We start from the raw sequence: 16,597 nt of genomic DNA on the forward strand, positions 1-16,597 counted from the left end.
ATGTTTTCCGCAGGTAAAACTGGCACTTTTTGAGATTCTTTCTTTCTAAAATGGGATTCAGAGATAGGTGTATTAGATGGATGGAAGATTGTGTATAAGGCGGTGGAGATAGGAGATTTTAGAGGGTTTAAGATTGATGAAGAAGAAGAAGTTAATATCTTGAAATTCGCGGACGATACTATCATTATGGCGGATGGTTGTAGTGATAATTTATGGAACATGAAAGCTATTCCAAGGGGTTTCAAAATGATGCCACGGTTGAAGATTAACTTTCACAAAATTAAGTTGTATGGCATTCAAGTGGGAGATTGGTTTTTGGAAGCTGCATTGACTTTTCTGTCTTTCGATACCGATAGATTACCTTTCAAAATCCTTGGTGTAAAAATTTTCGATAGTCCTAGAAAAGTATCTATGTGGAATGACTTGATCAAACATTTGAAGAGTAGGTTGGCTGTTTGGAAAGGAATGAACCTTACTATTGTGGGTCGCGTGGTGTTGATAAACTCGGTGTTGAACGCAATCCACGTTTTTTCTTTATCTTTTTATAAAGCGTCACCTAAAGTGTTAGTTGAGATTTGCCTAATCCACTGTTGGCAGCGTTCCTAGAAATTTTCGAACATGCTAACAGTAGGGTGTGCTGCATGGCTAATGCAGGGTGTTGGGAAGGATCTGTGTGGTCGTGGAAGTTTACCTCTTGTCATCATTGAGTAGATTGTTATTTTCATTTTCTCTGAATTTAAAACCACTTTCACCCTATGAAGCACGGACTCCGACACGGACACCGGGACACAACACGACACGGACACTCCGACACCGATAATGTTGAAAACATAGGACACCGACACCGCTATATATAAGCTAATATTTGAGTTTCATTTATTCATATATTGATCAAAATTAATGTCTTTAATTATTTATTGATAACATTGTTTCAATACTTGTTTAACCCTTTTAGATATGTGTGAGATTTGTCCACAAAAATATATAAATGTATGTTGAAGCAAAGAAAAAAACAAATTTTTGTTTGAAACATTTGTCTGAGTTGTCGAACATATGTGGTATGAGTCTCATACGAGTGTCGGACACTGATTAAAAGAGTGTCGAAGCAAACAAAAAAACCATTTTTAGGGGACACTTGTCTGACTTTTCCGACACGTGTCGTACGGGTGTCATACAAGTGTCGGACACCGACGCGTGTCGGACACCGCGACACGCCTACTCTTAAAGGTGTCCGTGCTTCATAGCTTTCACCATATACTCACAATTAGGCTCTGAAAAATAAACACCATTTCCTACATTTCTCAAGTCACAAGATGGTGTGACTTCCTTTGCTTATGCTCATTGGAATCTTATATGAATCAAAAAAATGTTCCAAAAACCTTAGTCACTAAGCTTTTGCATTGTTTCCATAAGTTCAACAACAAGCTTGTTTTAAGGTAGATAAGTGCTATATTATTTGCAATGGCAGAGGCATTTATTGACTCACCGCTTTCTCAGGAGAAAGTTGCTACAGGGGGAGTAGGCGTTTCACAGGAGGAAGAATGGGTACCTAATAGCATTAATGAAGGTGGGACCATTGCTAATGACGTGGCGAGAAAACCAAATATGGAGGTTTGTATTATGGGTGGGACCAAGGAGGGAGGTGTGTTGCAATTACCGGATTCGTCACAAGATTAATGTTGTAGGTAGGGGGATTTTATTTTGTATGAAAAACTTAGGCGGTTGAAAGCTAGTCTTCGTGATTGGAATAGGGAGGTTTTCGGTTGGATCGACTTGAAAGTCAAAGAGGAGGTGGAAAATTTAAATGTGTTGGATAGTTTGTTGGTGGACAATTTTGGAGGGAATATTGAAGATTTGGTTTCTAGTAGGATGGAGGCATCGAATGAAATTCGGGACAAATTACATATGAAAGATTGTACGCTAAGGTTAAAGTCTAGAGAACTTTGGATGCACGAAGGAGACAAAAACACTAGATACTATCATAATGCCATTAAGGATAGACAAAGAAGAGGTTCCATTACCGTCTGGGAGGGGGAACACGAGAGAGTGGAGGGAGTGGAGAATGTGAAGGAGGAGATCTTTAGTTATTTCCAATCTTTCTTCAAGGAAGATAATTTGGCTAGACCTATTCCGGAAGAGGTTCCTCTTAAGTGTTTGAGTGGTGTTGAAGCTGATTGGCTCGAGAGACCGTTTATGGAGGAGGAGATAAAAGAAGCAGTTTGGGCGTGTGATGGAAATAAAAGCCCCGGGCCGGATGGCTACTCTCTAGAGTTTTTCAAGGGCAATTGGGAGGTGGTGAAAGGTGACTTATGCAAACTTGTTTCGGATTTTTTTGATAGGGCAAGGCTTACTAAAGCTTGCACTTCGTCCTTTATAACACTTGTCCCAAAGATGAAAAACCCTCAATCTTTGTCCGACTTTAGACCTATTTGCCTTGTCGGAAGTTTGTATAAAATTATAGCAAAACTTTTGGCGGCTAGACTAAAGTGTGTGGTTGGAAAACTTGTTTCTAATAATCAAATGGCGTTTGTGTCGGGTAGAAGTATATCGATTGGTGTGCTAGTGGTAAACGATGTGTTGGATTTAGCTAGAAGGGAGAAGAGAAGTTGTGTGGTGCTAAAGGTCGACTTTGAAAAGGCTTATGACTGGGTTAGTTGGAATTTTGTGAGATTCGTTCTTGTGCGGATGGGTTTTGGTGTGAGATGGATGAGATGGATGAGATGTTGTATCTTCACCAATAATATGTCTGTTCTTATCAATGGAGGTACAACTAAGGATTTTAAGGTTGAAAAGGGTTTTCGTCAAGGAGATCCCTTGTCGCCTTTTTTGTTTGTCTTGGTGATGGAGGTTCTCACGGCCCTAATGAGGAAGGCGAAAGAAGTTGGAGAGTTTAGGGGGTTCAAGATTGGAGCGGAGGAGGAGGTTGACTTGCTCCAATTTGCGGACGATACTATTATTATCTCAGAGGGGGATACGGCTAACCTTTGGAGTATAAAAGCTATACTTAGAGGATTTGAGTTAATGTCGGGGTTGAGAATTAATTTCAAAAAAAGCAACATTTATGGGATCAACGTAGGCGATTGGTTTCTTGAAGCGGCTTCGTCTTTTCTTGCTTGCAAGGTGGGAAGCTTACCGTTTAAGTTCCTAGGTGTTAAAGTGGGAGGTAGCCCGAGGAAATTATCTATGTGGAAGGAGTTGATTATTCATTCATGAAGAAGAGGTTAGTTGTTTGGAGAGGGAAAAATCTTAGTGTTGCGGGTCGGGTGGTTTTGATCAATGCGGTCCTCAATGCAATTCCGATTTATTCTTTATCCTTCTATAAAGCTCCGTCGAAGGTGCTTAATGAAATTCGATCGATTCAAAGCAATTTCTCGTGGAATGGTGGTGATCTAGTGAAATCGATTAATTGGGTTAGTTGGGATACCGTGTGCAAGCCTAGGGAGGAAGGTGGTTTAGGGGTGAGAAATGTGGAAATTATGAATGCGGCGCTTATTAGCAAGTGGAAATGGAGGGTTCTAAGCGAAAAAGAGGCGGTTTGGTGTGATGTGTTAAAAGCTAGATATGGTAATGTCAAACTCAAAGTTTTGGTCGGAGATGTTTCGGTGGTGGGTAAGCATGACTCGATATGGTGGAGAGATGTTTTGATCTCGGACAATTATGAGAGATTGGGTGATAAGCATTTTGCAAAAGCGGTGGATTGTAAAGTGGGGAATGGGAAGGAAATTCCGTTTTGGTATGCGAATTGGTTGAATGAGCAATCTATTTTGGAGGCTTAACCGGTACTGTTTGCATTAGCGGATAACCATCTAATGTCTGTTGCCGATGCTGGTTTTAAAGGAGAGGATGGCTGGAACTGGAATGTATCGGAGCTGCTGAATTTATGTAATTTGCAGTTAGCAGACAGCAACTTTGTTACAGCTCAGTCAGCGGATCTCACTGCCAAGCTGCAGCAGTGCTGCTACCGTGAGCAGCAGGCGGATGTGTTTGTGTGGCGTGATTCCGTATCGGGTGCTTTCACGGTTAAATCATGCTATGACCGCTTTAAATCTAATCTCTCGGGTCCTCCTCTTAATGCAGGTTTGGTCAAGAAGGTGACATTCTTGTGGAAAGTTAAAGCTCCCGCAAAAATTCTGTTTTTTGGTTGGCGGTTAATTCATAACAGAATTGCAACTAGAGATCAATTATTCAAGAGAGGAGTTTTGGTGGATGCTAACGACTTATTGTGTGCTATGTGCTTGAAGAGGGAGGAGTCTTTATCGCATTTATTGGGAGATTGTGAGATAACGGTGCGGATATGGAGGAGGGTGTATCGGTGGGTTGGTCATGGTATGGAGTTATCTTTTGAAGAGTTTGTAGGTTTCTTCGCCCATTGCAACAAAGTGAAGAATTTCACCAAGAGGTCTATCACGGCGGTGATTTGGTTGGCGACGGCGTGGAGGTTATGGTTGAAGCGTAATGCTTGTATCTTTAGAAAAGAATTGTTTAGCTTTACGGAGACTATGTCGGAGATTATTTGTTCCTCGTGGAATTGGCTTTTATCTTTCTATAAGTTAGGAGATCTTTGTACTTTTCACACTTGGAATATCCTCCCGCTCCTTTGTTTCGAGCTGTAGGAGTTTTCCGTTTTGTACGGGCCGGAGTATCCCTTATGCTCCTTTTTTAATCTCATTGCCTATTTAAAAAAAAATTTGCAATGATAGATGAAAAAAAAAAAAAAAAAAACCACGATTTATCAATGCATCGCCGTTTTTCAGTAGAGACTTTTCTAATAATCCTGACAATCTACTTTCTATACATGCCTTATCATCGATATATGCTTATTGTTTGTAGGATCCCTTTTGCAGTTGAAACAACAATGTCTTCCTGAAACAACCATGGACAGCCAAGGCAAATGAAATATTAAGATATTATGAATTAATCAAATCCAAAAGGCTTCCAAAAAAATATCATCAATTCCAACACAGTCTGGATGGTAAACTTTTTCCACATTTCCTAAACTAAATAAACATATAACACTAAGAAAAAAACAGTTGTATCCCCTCTGTATATTGATATAAAACCTTTGCAAGCGACAAAAAAATATGTAGTAGTTTCTATAACATAAAATAATAATGGAAAATAGACAACAACTTTATAATAGATTATGCTAATTACATAAAATTGGAGTTGACTAAGATTTAAGAAAGTAAAGTTATATAGTCATCATAGTACTCACTCAGCACTCTTAAATTTAGACTAGAAAAACTTATTTACTGCCTTTCTACTTCCGAAGAGGAAATTGCAGTTGTAGAATAGGTGTCAGTGTCCAGAGCTTTAGAAGTTCTTTCCTCATCGAGGATATCTCTTCTAACATAGAATGCTGGTTTTGTCGGTAAAGTAACATGTTCATATTTATTTGTCAACATTGATATAACATCAGACATTGTAGGTCGATCATTTGCATTTTGTTGTACACATAAGAGACCAACGTGAATGCACCTTTTCACTTCATCGGGAACAAATGAGTCACTTAATAATGGATCCATTAGCTGCATATACTCGCCATCATTCCATAGCTCCCATGCCTAGTATAATTATATTTTAAAGAAATTGGATAATATTTGAAAAAAATAATAATTCAATGAGACTAGTTTAACATACATGTCCTATTAGATTTAGTGGATGATCAACATCATAGAAGCTGTTGTTTTTTCTTCCACAAACAATTTCAAGTAGTAATACTCCAAAGCTATAGACATCAGACTTTGAAGAACAAATTCCTTCCATAGCATATTCTGGAGACATGTATCCACTGCAACAAAAATTATTTAACATCAAAATTATTTTGGAGACGTTAGGAAAAATAAAGTTTAGAAAACTCACTATGTGCCGACAATCCTTTTGGTATTTATTGTGGATTCCTGTTGTGTGAACATTCTTGCCATGCCAAAATCAGAAATTTTTGGATTCATATTTTCATCAAGAAGTATGTTGCTAGCTTTCAAGTCTCTATGAATGATTTTTAGTCTAGAATATTTATGAAGATAGAGCAATGCCTGAGAAATTCCTTCTATAATGCTGAACCGCTTCTTCCAATCGAGTAGCTTTCTTTTTGTAGAATCTTACAAGTGAAAAATGTAACAATTTATGTTAGAATGCACACTCCACATAAGCTGTAAACCAAAAAGAATATTTTTGGCAATCTTCTACAACAATTACTAAAATATTTAGTTAAGAATGAAAAAAGATTTGAAGCTTTTGTCTTTAAAAACATCACATATTTCTTACCGAATAGATAGAAATCCAAGCTTTTGTTTGGCATATATTCGTAGATTAGAATCCTTTCTTCTTCATGAATACAACAACCAAGTAGTTGCACAAGATTTGTGTGTTGAAGTTCACATATCAGTACCAATTCATTTTTGAATTCAATAATTCCTTGTCTAGAAGTTTTTGAAAGTCTTTTTACAGCAACTTCTTGCCCGGATGCAAAGATTCCCTAAACTTGTAAAACAAAAATCATCAATAATTTTAAAAAAATATTTCAAAAATAAGATGTAAAAGATCTTCATAATCATGTTAAGACGGTATCATAATTTTAAGTATTTAACTCCTATACTTGGTTAAAGATACTTTTTTTAGTCTTGTAGTTCACCCTTTAAAGGTGAGCAAGTGGGATGTTGCGGAACCGCAACCCTGTACTTGATGTCTTAATTATTCAGCACCTAATCTTTAAAAATATTTGATTTTATTCATAACTATTAAAATCATTTATTTCAATGGTTTTTAGTCACCTTATAAACAGGTCCATAACCTCCCTGTCCTAACTTGTTTTCAGGGGAAAAATTCATGGTTGCTTCCAAAATTGATGCATAGGTAAAAACTTTTATATCATGTCCCTTGAAATCATCTTCAAGATCTTTGATACTATATAATTCATCGGAAGCGGCCAGCTCTTGCATCTCTTTCTCCTTACTTTTAACTTTCTTCTCTGCATAGCATGGAATATTAAAGAGAAAAAATAAATGGATTTGACTTTTTTTTTAAGTATTCAAGTACCTTTAAGTCCAAATTTGTGTTTCTTTATTGCTATCCATAGAATGAGTGTGCACATTATGAGTAAAGCAGCTGCTATTGCTGCACTTATCCATATCCATCTTCTTTTGCCTGCATTGAATATTTATAGCTGCCTTTTCAATTTCTACTAGGTTTTCAAACGTTGTTAAGAATAATTTCTCCAACAAGCATAACAAAGTATATTGATCCGAGTTCCGAGTTCTCTTTCATCAAACGTATAAAGGTCTTATTTAGACACTATCAAATGTGTATGAACTATATTTAACTGCAGATTAAGTGTGGTAAAATTTTGACCTTATACTATGGTTGGTCTTACACACTTTATCATTGGCCTACATATGCTACTTATATTCTAGGAAAGACGGACACCCCGAATACTGACACGGCGACACCAATAATAATTTTAAATAGTGAATAAATTAAACGTAAACACAAGTGTTGGTGCAGGTGCGCAATATCGTAAAAAAAATTAAAAATCAAAGACTTGATAAGTAACGAAACATCTAATTAACATGATTTTAGACTTACCGTGGTGATTTGGGTCTGACTTTACTGGCTTTTCTAACATGTAGAACCTATTCACACTCTCCGAATCAACTTCTTGAGTAGAATTCCATGGATAAAATATACATCCAGTTCCATTATCAGAATATTCTTGGAATCCATTGCAACCACAGTTTCTCCAACAACTCATCTTGCAATCACTGTAACCATAACTCACATTGTCTTGGAGGATAGCATAGTCAGTGTTAGGTCTGCCTATCTTTATCTCAAACACCTCACCAGGCTTCCTACAAGTTGGTATATCCTCCCATTTTTGGCAACCTCCGTCACTGTTATATCCATAACAAATATCTGCATTACCCAACTCTCCTTCCAAACTCACAAACCTCCCATCAGAGAAGAGTGCCCATTCTGTAAGCATCTTAGAGTTCCGATCTTTAATTTCGAAACTGAAAGAATCTTCATCCTTGTTAGAGATAATAACGTATTGATAATTTTGTTGAACATTTGCTGGAATATTGTCGAACAATCCATTATTTACAAGTTTTCCGCTTTTCCAATACACTTTCCCGCGTTTCTTAATGTTCAATTCTTCTTCTTTTGGATCCCATTCAAGACTAAATTCACCCAAATATGGCAGCGAAGGAGTCAACCACGAAACTAGAGACCAATTATGTCCAGTTTTTCGATTAACACCTAACTTCATCGCTGGGATCAAAATATCTGCTGGATAATCAAAACTCTGCCACAATAAAGTCTTAGTTCCATTGGGGTGAAGTTGTTCAAGTACAAAGTTACCTGTGTCTAGCATAGTAGCCACAGTATTGTTTATAGGTTGAGGTGAAGAGTAAATGATTATTTCTTTTCTATATTGAAATTCAATTTTGAGCACACCGGAGTAGTTTAGAGATAAAACCGCTGAATTAATATCAACTGGATGATTTCTATCATACATCCATACTACTGAGGCTCGACCACCAAAGTTATTCATTCTTTCAATAACCAAGTAATAATAATTACTTTTGCTATCTAATGTTCCATCGAATGATAGACAATAACTGCCTTGCTTAGAGCATAGATTGGATTTGGCAACCAATCTTTCACCTGCCTTCAAACTATCATTTCCTGCTTCAACACAGATACTTGTAGTCCACCACACCCAGAAGTAGTATGTCAATACAGCTTGTTTCCTTGTTTTAAACCTTATCATCATCAATTGTGTTCAAAAAATGAAGATAAAATTAACCTATGCAAAACGAGAGTGTCGTATAATTTGCTAGAAGAAGTACACTCACCAAACATGTAGGAGAATCATATCAAATCTGGATAGGAAGCTTGATACAAGTGATTTATAGGTCCTCATCAAAGATGGTGTTTCACACGATTAATCCCAATCCAACTCTATCTTCAATTCTTTTCCACTACAAAATGTTGCACTAAAGTATATTTTGCTACCACTTTTTTAAAGGAAAGGAAAAAGATTACTCTGATACAATAATTGAAGGATGGTTTTCGAAAAAGCTAATAATGTCTGCTTTTTCAAATAAGAATAATTTTTTCATCATTAGAGAAACCCATATGATGTGATACAAACTGATAGTAAAATAGTTGAAGTAGTTTAAATAATTTATCATAGAATGTAATTAATATAGTTGTTGTAACATATCAAAATTCAATACGAGTATTAGGGGTAGAAATAGGTCATACGTCGACTATCAGGAGTCTACGATTTAGTTTATATAGGCTTAGGCCAGACTATTTTTAAAATAGAAAAGACTTAGGCTTTTTTATAAGCCTATTTAGTTAAAAAGGCTAAGTTACCAACTATATAAAAAGTCTTTTAAACTTATATGATCGGCCTATTTGAAATAAATTTACGTCCCACGTTACTTATCTTACCCAGTACCGTTAGTTTTCAACGTTATATAGAAAACAAATTTTACTTCATCATTGCTTAGATTATATACTTTGGTTAGCTTATTTGATTATATTAGAAATACTATGTTTTATTTCAAAACACATTAAGAACTACTTATGAGTTTTTCCTTTTCCACTATTTATTTGCGCCATGGTTATCGGGATCTCGCTCTAACTCCCAAAATCTTACGATCTTACGCTCCAGCAACCGGCCACCGATTTAAGTGGCACAAAGATCTTGAATTTGGCTGGAGCTTTGAACTCCTAGAGAAAGATCTTTAAATCGTGGGATCTTGAGATCCCAACGATCCATTATTTGTTTTTACCCGCTTTAGACCTATTTCGACCAGATCATTAAACAATTGGAATTAGCCCATAAACTGACCCATAATTAATCCTGACTGTTGTGCACACATATTTTAGGGTTTTGGGACTTGCAATGTTTTAAATGACCTTCTATTATGTTTTTTTTTGTATAAAATATTTTCTAGTGATGATTTAAATTAATGAGAATTTTATGTTAAAGTAATTTTTCCTAGTTATTTTTATAATTGTCTATTTCTTGGGATCTTACGATCCGTGTTACGATCCTACGATTTACGCTTTTTCTATACCCTAACGATCTTTATCGAGATCCTGATTTTAACAACCATGATTTGCGCTATTGAATTGTCAAAGTTCCAACTTTTCCATTTTCTTTTGGATTCTATATTATTTGAATTTCTTCTCATTGAAAAATTATTTAAGGTTGTCAAACGATCAGTATTTTAAGGTATATTTCTCAAACGATTATTTATTATGCAATATTAATCGTAACAATTTTGAGCTGGGATTCTATTCTAGAGGTTTCGGGGTTGATCATCTTCCTTGCACATTTTGGACAATGCCGCAAAACATCTTAAAGAGAGAGGCCTAGTCTGTGACTCAATCCAGTAAGTTCTTCTGTGGCATATTTTCAAAATTGTAAAATAACAGTTTTAAGACGCTTTCAACTTCCATGGCTACAAAAAGAATATTGGTACTTTTGTTGTTGTCTCTAACAAACCTTTCAAGTTTGAATGAAGTCTTTTCAAACGTTGGCAATAGAAAGTAAGATTTTTTTTTCTATGACCATTTTTTTTTATCGATGAAGCTCCATTTGTTCCTATTTTTTCGGGATCAAACGAATAAACCAACGATTAAAAATATTTGGATTTAGCTGGAATAATAAATCAGGTGAGCATGAAATTGCTACACAAATAAAATAAAATAATTTATAGCTAAAAAAGGAATTAGTCTTGTGGAAAGAAAATGATTATGTTTGTAAAAATCATATTATTAATATATTCGTTGATGATCTATATGATTATTACAATAACTCTGACTACAAATATGTTTTGGAGGATCTAAAAAGAAGCATGACATTGAGGATGTTGGAGAAAACAAGTATATTACTAGCCACAACTTGAAGTATTAGATGGCAAATGAAAGGTATATGGAGGTTCATTGTCATAAACTTCAAAAGATTGTTCGCAAGATCATCACAAAAGGTATGTTCTTAGATGAACAATTTCAAATTATTGTTATTATTGAAAAACCGCCCCTAGGTTAGAAATATTTCAAAAAATTGTTTCGCCATAAAACAAAAGAAATTTCAATTGAGATTCTGATAACTTGCTGCCAAATTGAAGAAGAATCACAAAGACAAGATAAAAAAAAAGGCTTAGTAGTTTCGAAAAACAAAAAGAAATTTAGTGTGGTTTTGAAGTCATCTAACAAACCATTAAAGAATCAAAACTACAATATTGTAAAATGAATTAAGAAAGAGAACCCTTCAAGGGGCCCAATTTCCCCAATTTTTAGGAAACAACCACCACCTCAAAGAAATAACAGTGGTACTTTTTCTTTCTTTAACTATGTAAAACTAGGTCATATGGCTAAAAGATGTATGAGTTAGCCTAAACCTGATCTTTCCCCTAATACACAAATTAATTTGACTGATGAACAACTTATTGATATGATCATCGAAATCAACATGGTTGGCGGATCTAGTGGTTAATGGATAGATATTGGCACCTGTGTCCATGTCTATTATGATCGTGCAATTTCCAAAACATATACACTTGTCGAAGATAGGAAAGTGTTGTTAGGAGATACTGACACCACTAATGTTGTTAGGAGATGCTCTCACCACTAATGTTGCTGATTTGAAGATGTTGAATTAAAGTCCACCTCTGGAAAGACTTTATTTTAAAGGATGACATGCATGCTCTTGAGATTAGAAATAATCTTATTTCAAGATTACTTCTAAATAAGGCATGGTTTAGTCAATTTACTAGGGAAGATTTATACACTATCATTAAGAATGGTATTTTTGTTAGGAAGTGGTTCTATTTTCGGCTTTTTATAAGCAAAATATCGAACAACATGTCTCAAAAGTTGTTGAGGAAATCTTAGCTACGTGTTGCTCCACTGCACTATTTTTGGAAAGTTTGATTTTGACTAATTTGATCTTATGTTTGATTCCATGTTTTATTACAAGATTTGCCAAAGTTTTGTTCAAATCAAGATTATGCTAAAGAGGTTAGGAAGATTTTGATTAGAAATAGTCTAATTAAATAAATCTTGCAGTAGGAGATCTTATTGGATTTCCATTAATTACAAGTTTGAAATTTGTATTTAATGAAAAGATCTCATGTAAAGATGATTTATAATTAATTAAAGTTTGGGATTTATATTTAATGACTAGTTTGGGATTTGTTAAAGATGATTTATAACACGTTTCAGTTTTGCAAGAGATTTTATTCTGAATCATTTATTTAAGAGTTTGGAAATCCTATTTATATCAAATAATATATTATTAGATTTATTTTAATCAAGATTCAGAATTGGCTTTACGAAGATATGTGGAAACCAACATGTTTAGCAAAATGTCTAATATTCTGTGAGACATGATGTTGCAGACTGTTTTCTTGGCACGTAAGGTTGATTGAAGTATATTTCACGCTTATGAGATTTGTTTCCTTTTTTGTCCAATCAGAATGATGATTTTTATAAGGCTTAATTACAGCTTTACTCCCCCTATTTTATCTGATTCACGAAAATAATCCTCCTATTTTAAATTTAAATAGTTTTGGTCTCACTCTCATATATTTTCACTTAAAATTAACGATGTTTTCATTTTTAAATGATAAGTTTCTTGTGAAACATGACAAATCAGCGTATATAAACCTAATATAGAACTTTATAGATAAAATAAAACACAAAAAACAAAAAATCATCAATTTTCTATGAAAAAACATGAGAGGGTGGCCAAAACTGTTTAATTTCAAAATAGGGGCCAATTTTGTGAATCAATTAAAATTGGGGGAATCAAAGCTGTAATTTAGCCTTTTATAATGATTTTTTTGGTTTTAGGATATATTTATTTTGAACATGTTTTTGGCAAGATTGAATTTGGTATATATGAATATTTATTCAAGATTTATAATCAATATTATTAAAGATTAATCTCTTGTCCAGCCACTTTCAACTCCAAACCCCCGTGGGCTTTCTAGTTGAACTTTTTGTGTTGCTAATTAAGGAGGCAATCTCCTTTGTGAAGACTCCAGTCTTAAGAGAAAATATCTTCTCTATAAAAGAGTTTTGTTTAGTTATTGTATTTGTATTTTATGCACTATATACCTGGGCAACAAGTATTATTCACTCGAATAGTGTTTTGAGTAGTATTAGAGTTTTATCTTTTATCTTTATAACTAAAGAAATGATAGGTAGAATGCTCGATTGAAAGTATGAGATGTCTCGTATTCAGGGGTAGCCCTAATCAAAATTTCACGGTTAATATTAGGAAGTTAGCATTGAATGTGGTGAGTTCATATAAGACCAATTGTACTTCTGACTATTATGAGTGGATTTTCCTTAAAGGGGGTTGGACCGAAACTTCAAGGGTAGTATTGGTAAAGCATCATTGAACGCGGTGAGTTCGGTTAAGACCCATTGTAATGCTAATTATTAAGAGTGAATTTCCTTCCATTTAGTTAATGTCCCCCAGATGTAGGTGATTTTGCACTGAATTAACAGTTCTTGTGTTATTTAGTTTCTGTGTTTATCCTTCTTATTAAGCTAGCTTATTGTCATACACATTGTTCAAACATTATATTTGAAATCTTGTCACTAGTAGAATAAAATTTCAATTTGTATACCTAATGAAGAGTATACTTGAAGTACTTTATATGTTTAAGGCTTTTGTGACTGAAATTGAAAATCAGTTGTAATGAGAAAATTAAGAGGTTTCGCACTGATATGAAAGTTGAGTATGATTATAGTTGATTTAAATAATTTTATAAATAACATGGAATTGTACATGAAACAACTACACTTTATTTTTATAAAATGAACAATAAAGCGAAAAGAAAGAATAAAACTCGTGTTGAATTAGTGGTTTTTACTATGTTGAATTCTAGTGTCGCATCTCACTAGTCAAAGGAAATATTATTGATATCTGGTATATCCTTAATGGAGTTTTCAAATATAAAAATATGATACCTCCTTATGATATTTTGAAGAAAAGACAACAAAGTGTAGCTTATGTCACGATTACGGATCTGAAGCAAGTTGATTTCGCTGGTAGAGCCTGTGAATGTCTATTCATTGGGTATGAAGTAAATAATAAGGTGTCGCTACCGCAAAAAATGAAATCAGAGTCGCCACTAATATATTTATCCCATCGAGGGAAAGGAATACCAGGAAACCTGACTCAGAATAAGGACAAGGTCTTTCGACCAGAGAACAGGGTACGGGAGTCGGTTACGCAAGGGGAAGGTGTTAGCACCCCTCGCGCCCATCGTACTCGATGGTATCCACCTATATTTGTTTCTATCTAAAGGGTGTAAACTATGTCTAAACCTAAATGCGAATGAATGCAAAAGAAACACGGGGAAAAGAAGGAATTATTTACAAGTGTGCTCGCTTAGGCCCCGCGACCCAATGCCTACGTATCTCTTACAAGGAATCAGAGCTACCGTAGTTCGGCTCAAAAGTTTCCATTTGTTTTGTGTTTTTTAGTTGAACTGAGGTTAAGGTCACAATCCACGATGCTCGACCTTTGGAGACTTATACGCCTACTTTGAAAAGGACTTAACTTGTTCTTAGGTGCCTAACAAGGCAAAAGAAAAGCAAGGATTTGGTTTGTGTGTTTTATTGTAATTCCATGATGACAAAACCCACTACAAGGCTTCGCATCACTTCCTTACTTTGTTTTAAATCTGACCATTTATTAAGTGTTTTATGTGTTTTTGCTTGGTATTTTTTAATGGGAATTTATTTGTGACTTAGATCATACAAAAAGAGTTTTTTCTTAATATTTAGAGAACACACATCAAGGCCTACACCTCAATCGTTTCTCTAAATAGCGGTTAAGAAATACACCGAGGCCTACGCCTCAATCATTTCTCTTCCTCTAAGTAGAAAAGAAATACATCGGGGCCTACGCCCCAATCATTTCTTTTCTACTATGAAAAAGTAGTAGCGGTATGATCCTCGCCGGTATTTATTAGGTTTTTTTAAGATTGAAAAGAAAAAGAAATGAGAAAGGGAACTAACCTATTTTCTAAGCTAGTTGTTATTTACAAGTCTAAATCTAATTAAAGACTAAACTAGCATCTAAGGGGATTAAACTAAAAAGAAAATTGTTTAAGTTGACTAAAGTCAACTTTAACAACTAGGGGCGTTTTTGGTATTTCACAAAGTATTGAAAGCATTCACAAAATAAAAGGAATAAATTCTAAACTATTAAAGAAAATATTCACAAGCAATTTTTTGTATTATTTATCATGTTAAAACTAATTTCAAAAATTAAAACTAAAAATAAAACTATTCATTTTTATTATAAGAACCAATCAAAATTCAAAGAAATCAACAATTAAAAATCTAATAAAACAACTAAGTATTTCCTAAAATTCTAATTGGATAGAAAAATATATTTTGCCACATTTTTATTTGGAAAGAAACTGATTTAATGAGGCAAAAATTATGAAGAAACAAAATTAAAACAAAACTAACATCCTAGCAAGCCAGGGGGTGTAAAAGCAGTTTTGATATAGTTATAAGCAAAAACTGGGCCTAAAACAGGGGGTGTGGAAAGTCAGTGGCGCTAAGGCCCAGTCTAGAAAGTGTGTGTGTATTAGTAGAGCAGGGGTGCATTTTCAGAATGATGATGAGCCTAATCACGCGTGGCCCAATAAGCTACCCTCTTCATTTTATTTTCTTATTTCCAATTATTTCTGCATGTATTTCATTTATTACTCAGCATTATTACACTACATGGTATTTTTTACATGGAACGTGACATGAAAATACATTGCACATACATCAATGGGTCATGTTTTGAATAAGTGACTACAAGACAAAAACCGGGTTGAGCCAATCATCAGAGGCCACATCATCAGCTAATCATTTAATAATAACAAAAATAACAAAAAGTTGGGAGCCAGGAAAAATGGTGTTGCGCCATGTAAGCAAACAGAGAGGGAGTCCTTGAAATACACAGACGCCGGAGATACCAACTCCGGTCGTCTTCTCCGGCCATTCCGGCGGCGGAGATATACCAAAATCTCCAGAAATCAAAACAAACACCACCACTTTGCTCGGTTTTCTCTGCTGGACACGAATCAAGGCTCGGTTTCCCTTGATATTTACTCTATCATCCTAACCGAACCTATTTCTAAAACCCTAACTTCATGAATACTCACGAAAATGTATGCTAACGGTACAAAAGCAATCATCACGACGATTAGAACTTAAACACGCCATTAATGCAATCAAACAACCATCGTTTCAACAAAAACGAATCACATTTCAAGAATCCAAAGATTGAGCACAGATGCAACAAGCACACCAAAACAAATTCATCTACCTGTTATCTATTATACTGAGAAAAAGGTTTAAGATACTTACCTGTTGCGATCTCGAACCTAATCTTCAGAAAACTCTACTGCTCCTCTTGGCGTGGATCTTGAATCTTGTGGTGAGATGATGGAGTTCTCAGAATATAGCAAGATACTGAGATCATAAATTCAGATGTGGAGTAGCATAAGTTTCTTCCAAGATCTTGTGCAATGTGAAGTTCGGTGGAAGAAAGTGA

General features: G+C 34.9%; 2 protein-coding genes across 2 annotated transcripts; one reads left to right on the top strand and one right to left on the bottom strand.

Annotated features, from left to right (window-relative positions):
- Positions 1-711, top strand: LOC131651041 (uncharacterized). Its single transcript, XM_058920721.1, has 3 exons — positions 1-13; positions 62-525; positions 655-711. Exons 1-3 carry the CDS (start codon positions 1-3, stop codon positions 709-711), a joined length of 534 nt encoding a protein of 177 aa, XP_058776704.1.
- Positions 712-5,082: 4,371 nt separating this feature from the next.
- Positions 5,083-9,051, bottom strand: LOC131653520 (G-type lectin S-receptor-like serine/threonine-protein kinase CES101). The gene is made up of 8 exons (XM_058923691.1): positions 8,856-9,051; positions 7,585-8,762; positions 7,039-7,146; positions 6,774-6,970; positions 6,268-6,478; positions 5,863-6,100; positions 5,641-5,791; positions 5,083-5,564 (listed from the first exon to the last, which is right to left on the bottom strand). Exons 1-8 carry the CDS (start codon positions 8,921-8,923, stop codon positions 5,250-5,252), a joined length of 2,466 nt encoding a protein of 821 aa, XP_058779674.1. The 5' UTR covers positions 8,924-9,051; the 3' UTR covers positions 5,083-5,249.
- Between the last annotated feature and the right edge of the window lie 7,546 nt (positions 9,052-16,597).

This window comes from Vicia villosa, linkage group LG2 (assembly GCF_029867415.1).
Source record: "Vicia villosa cultivar HV-30 ecotype Madison, WI linkage group LG2, Vvil1.0, whole genome shotgun sequence".
Classification (NCBI taxonomy): Eukaryota; Viridiplantae; Streptophyta; class Magnoliopsida; order Fabales; family Fabaceae; genus Vicia; species Vicia villosa.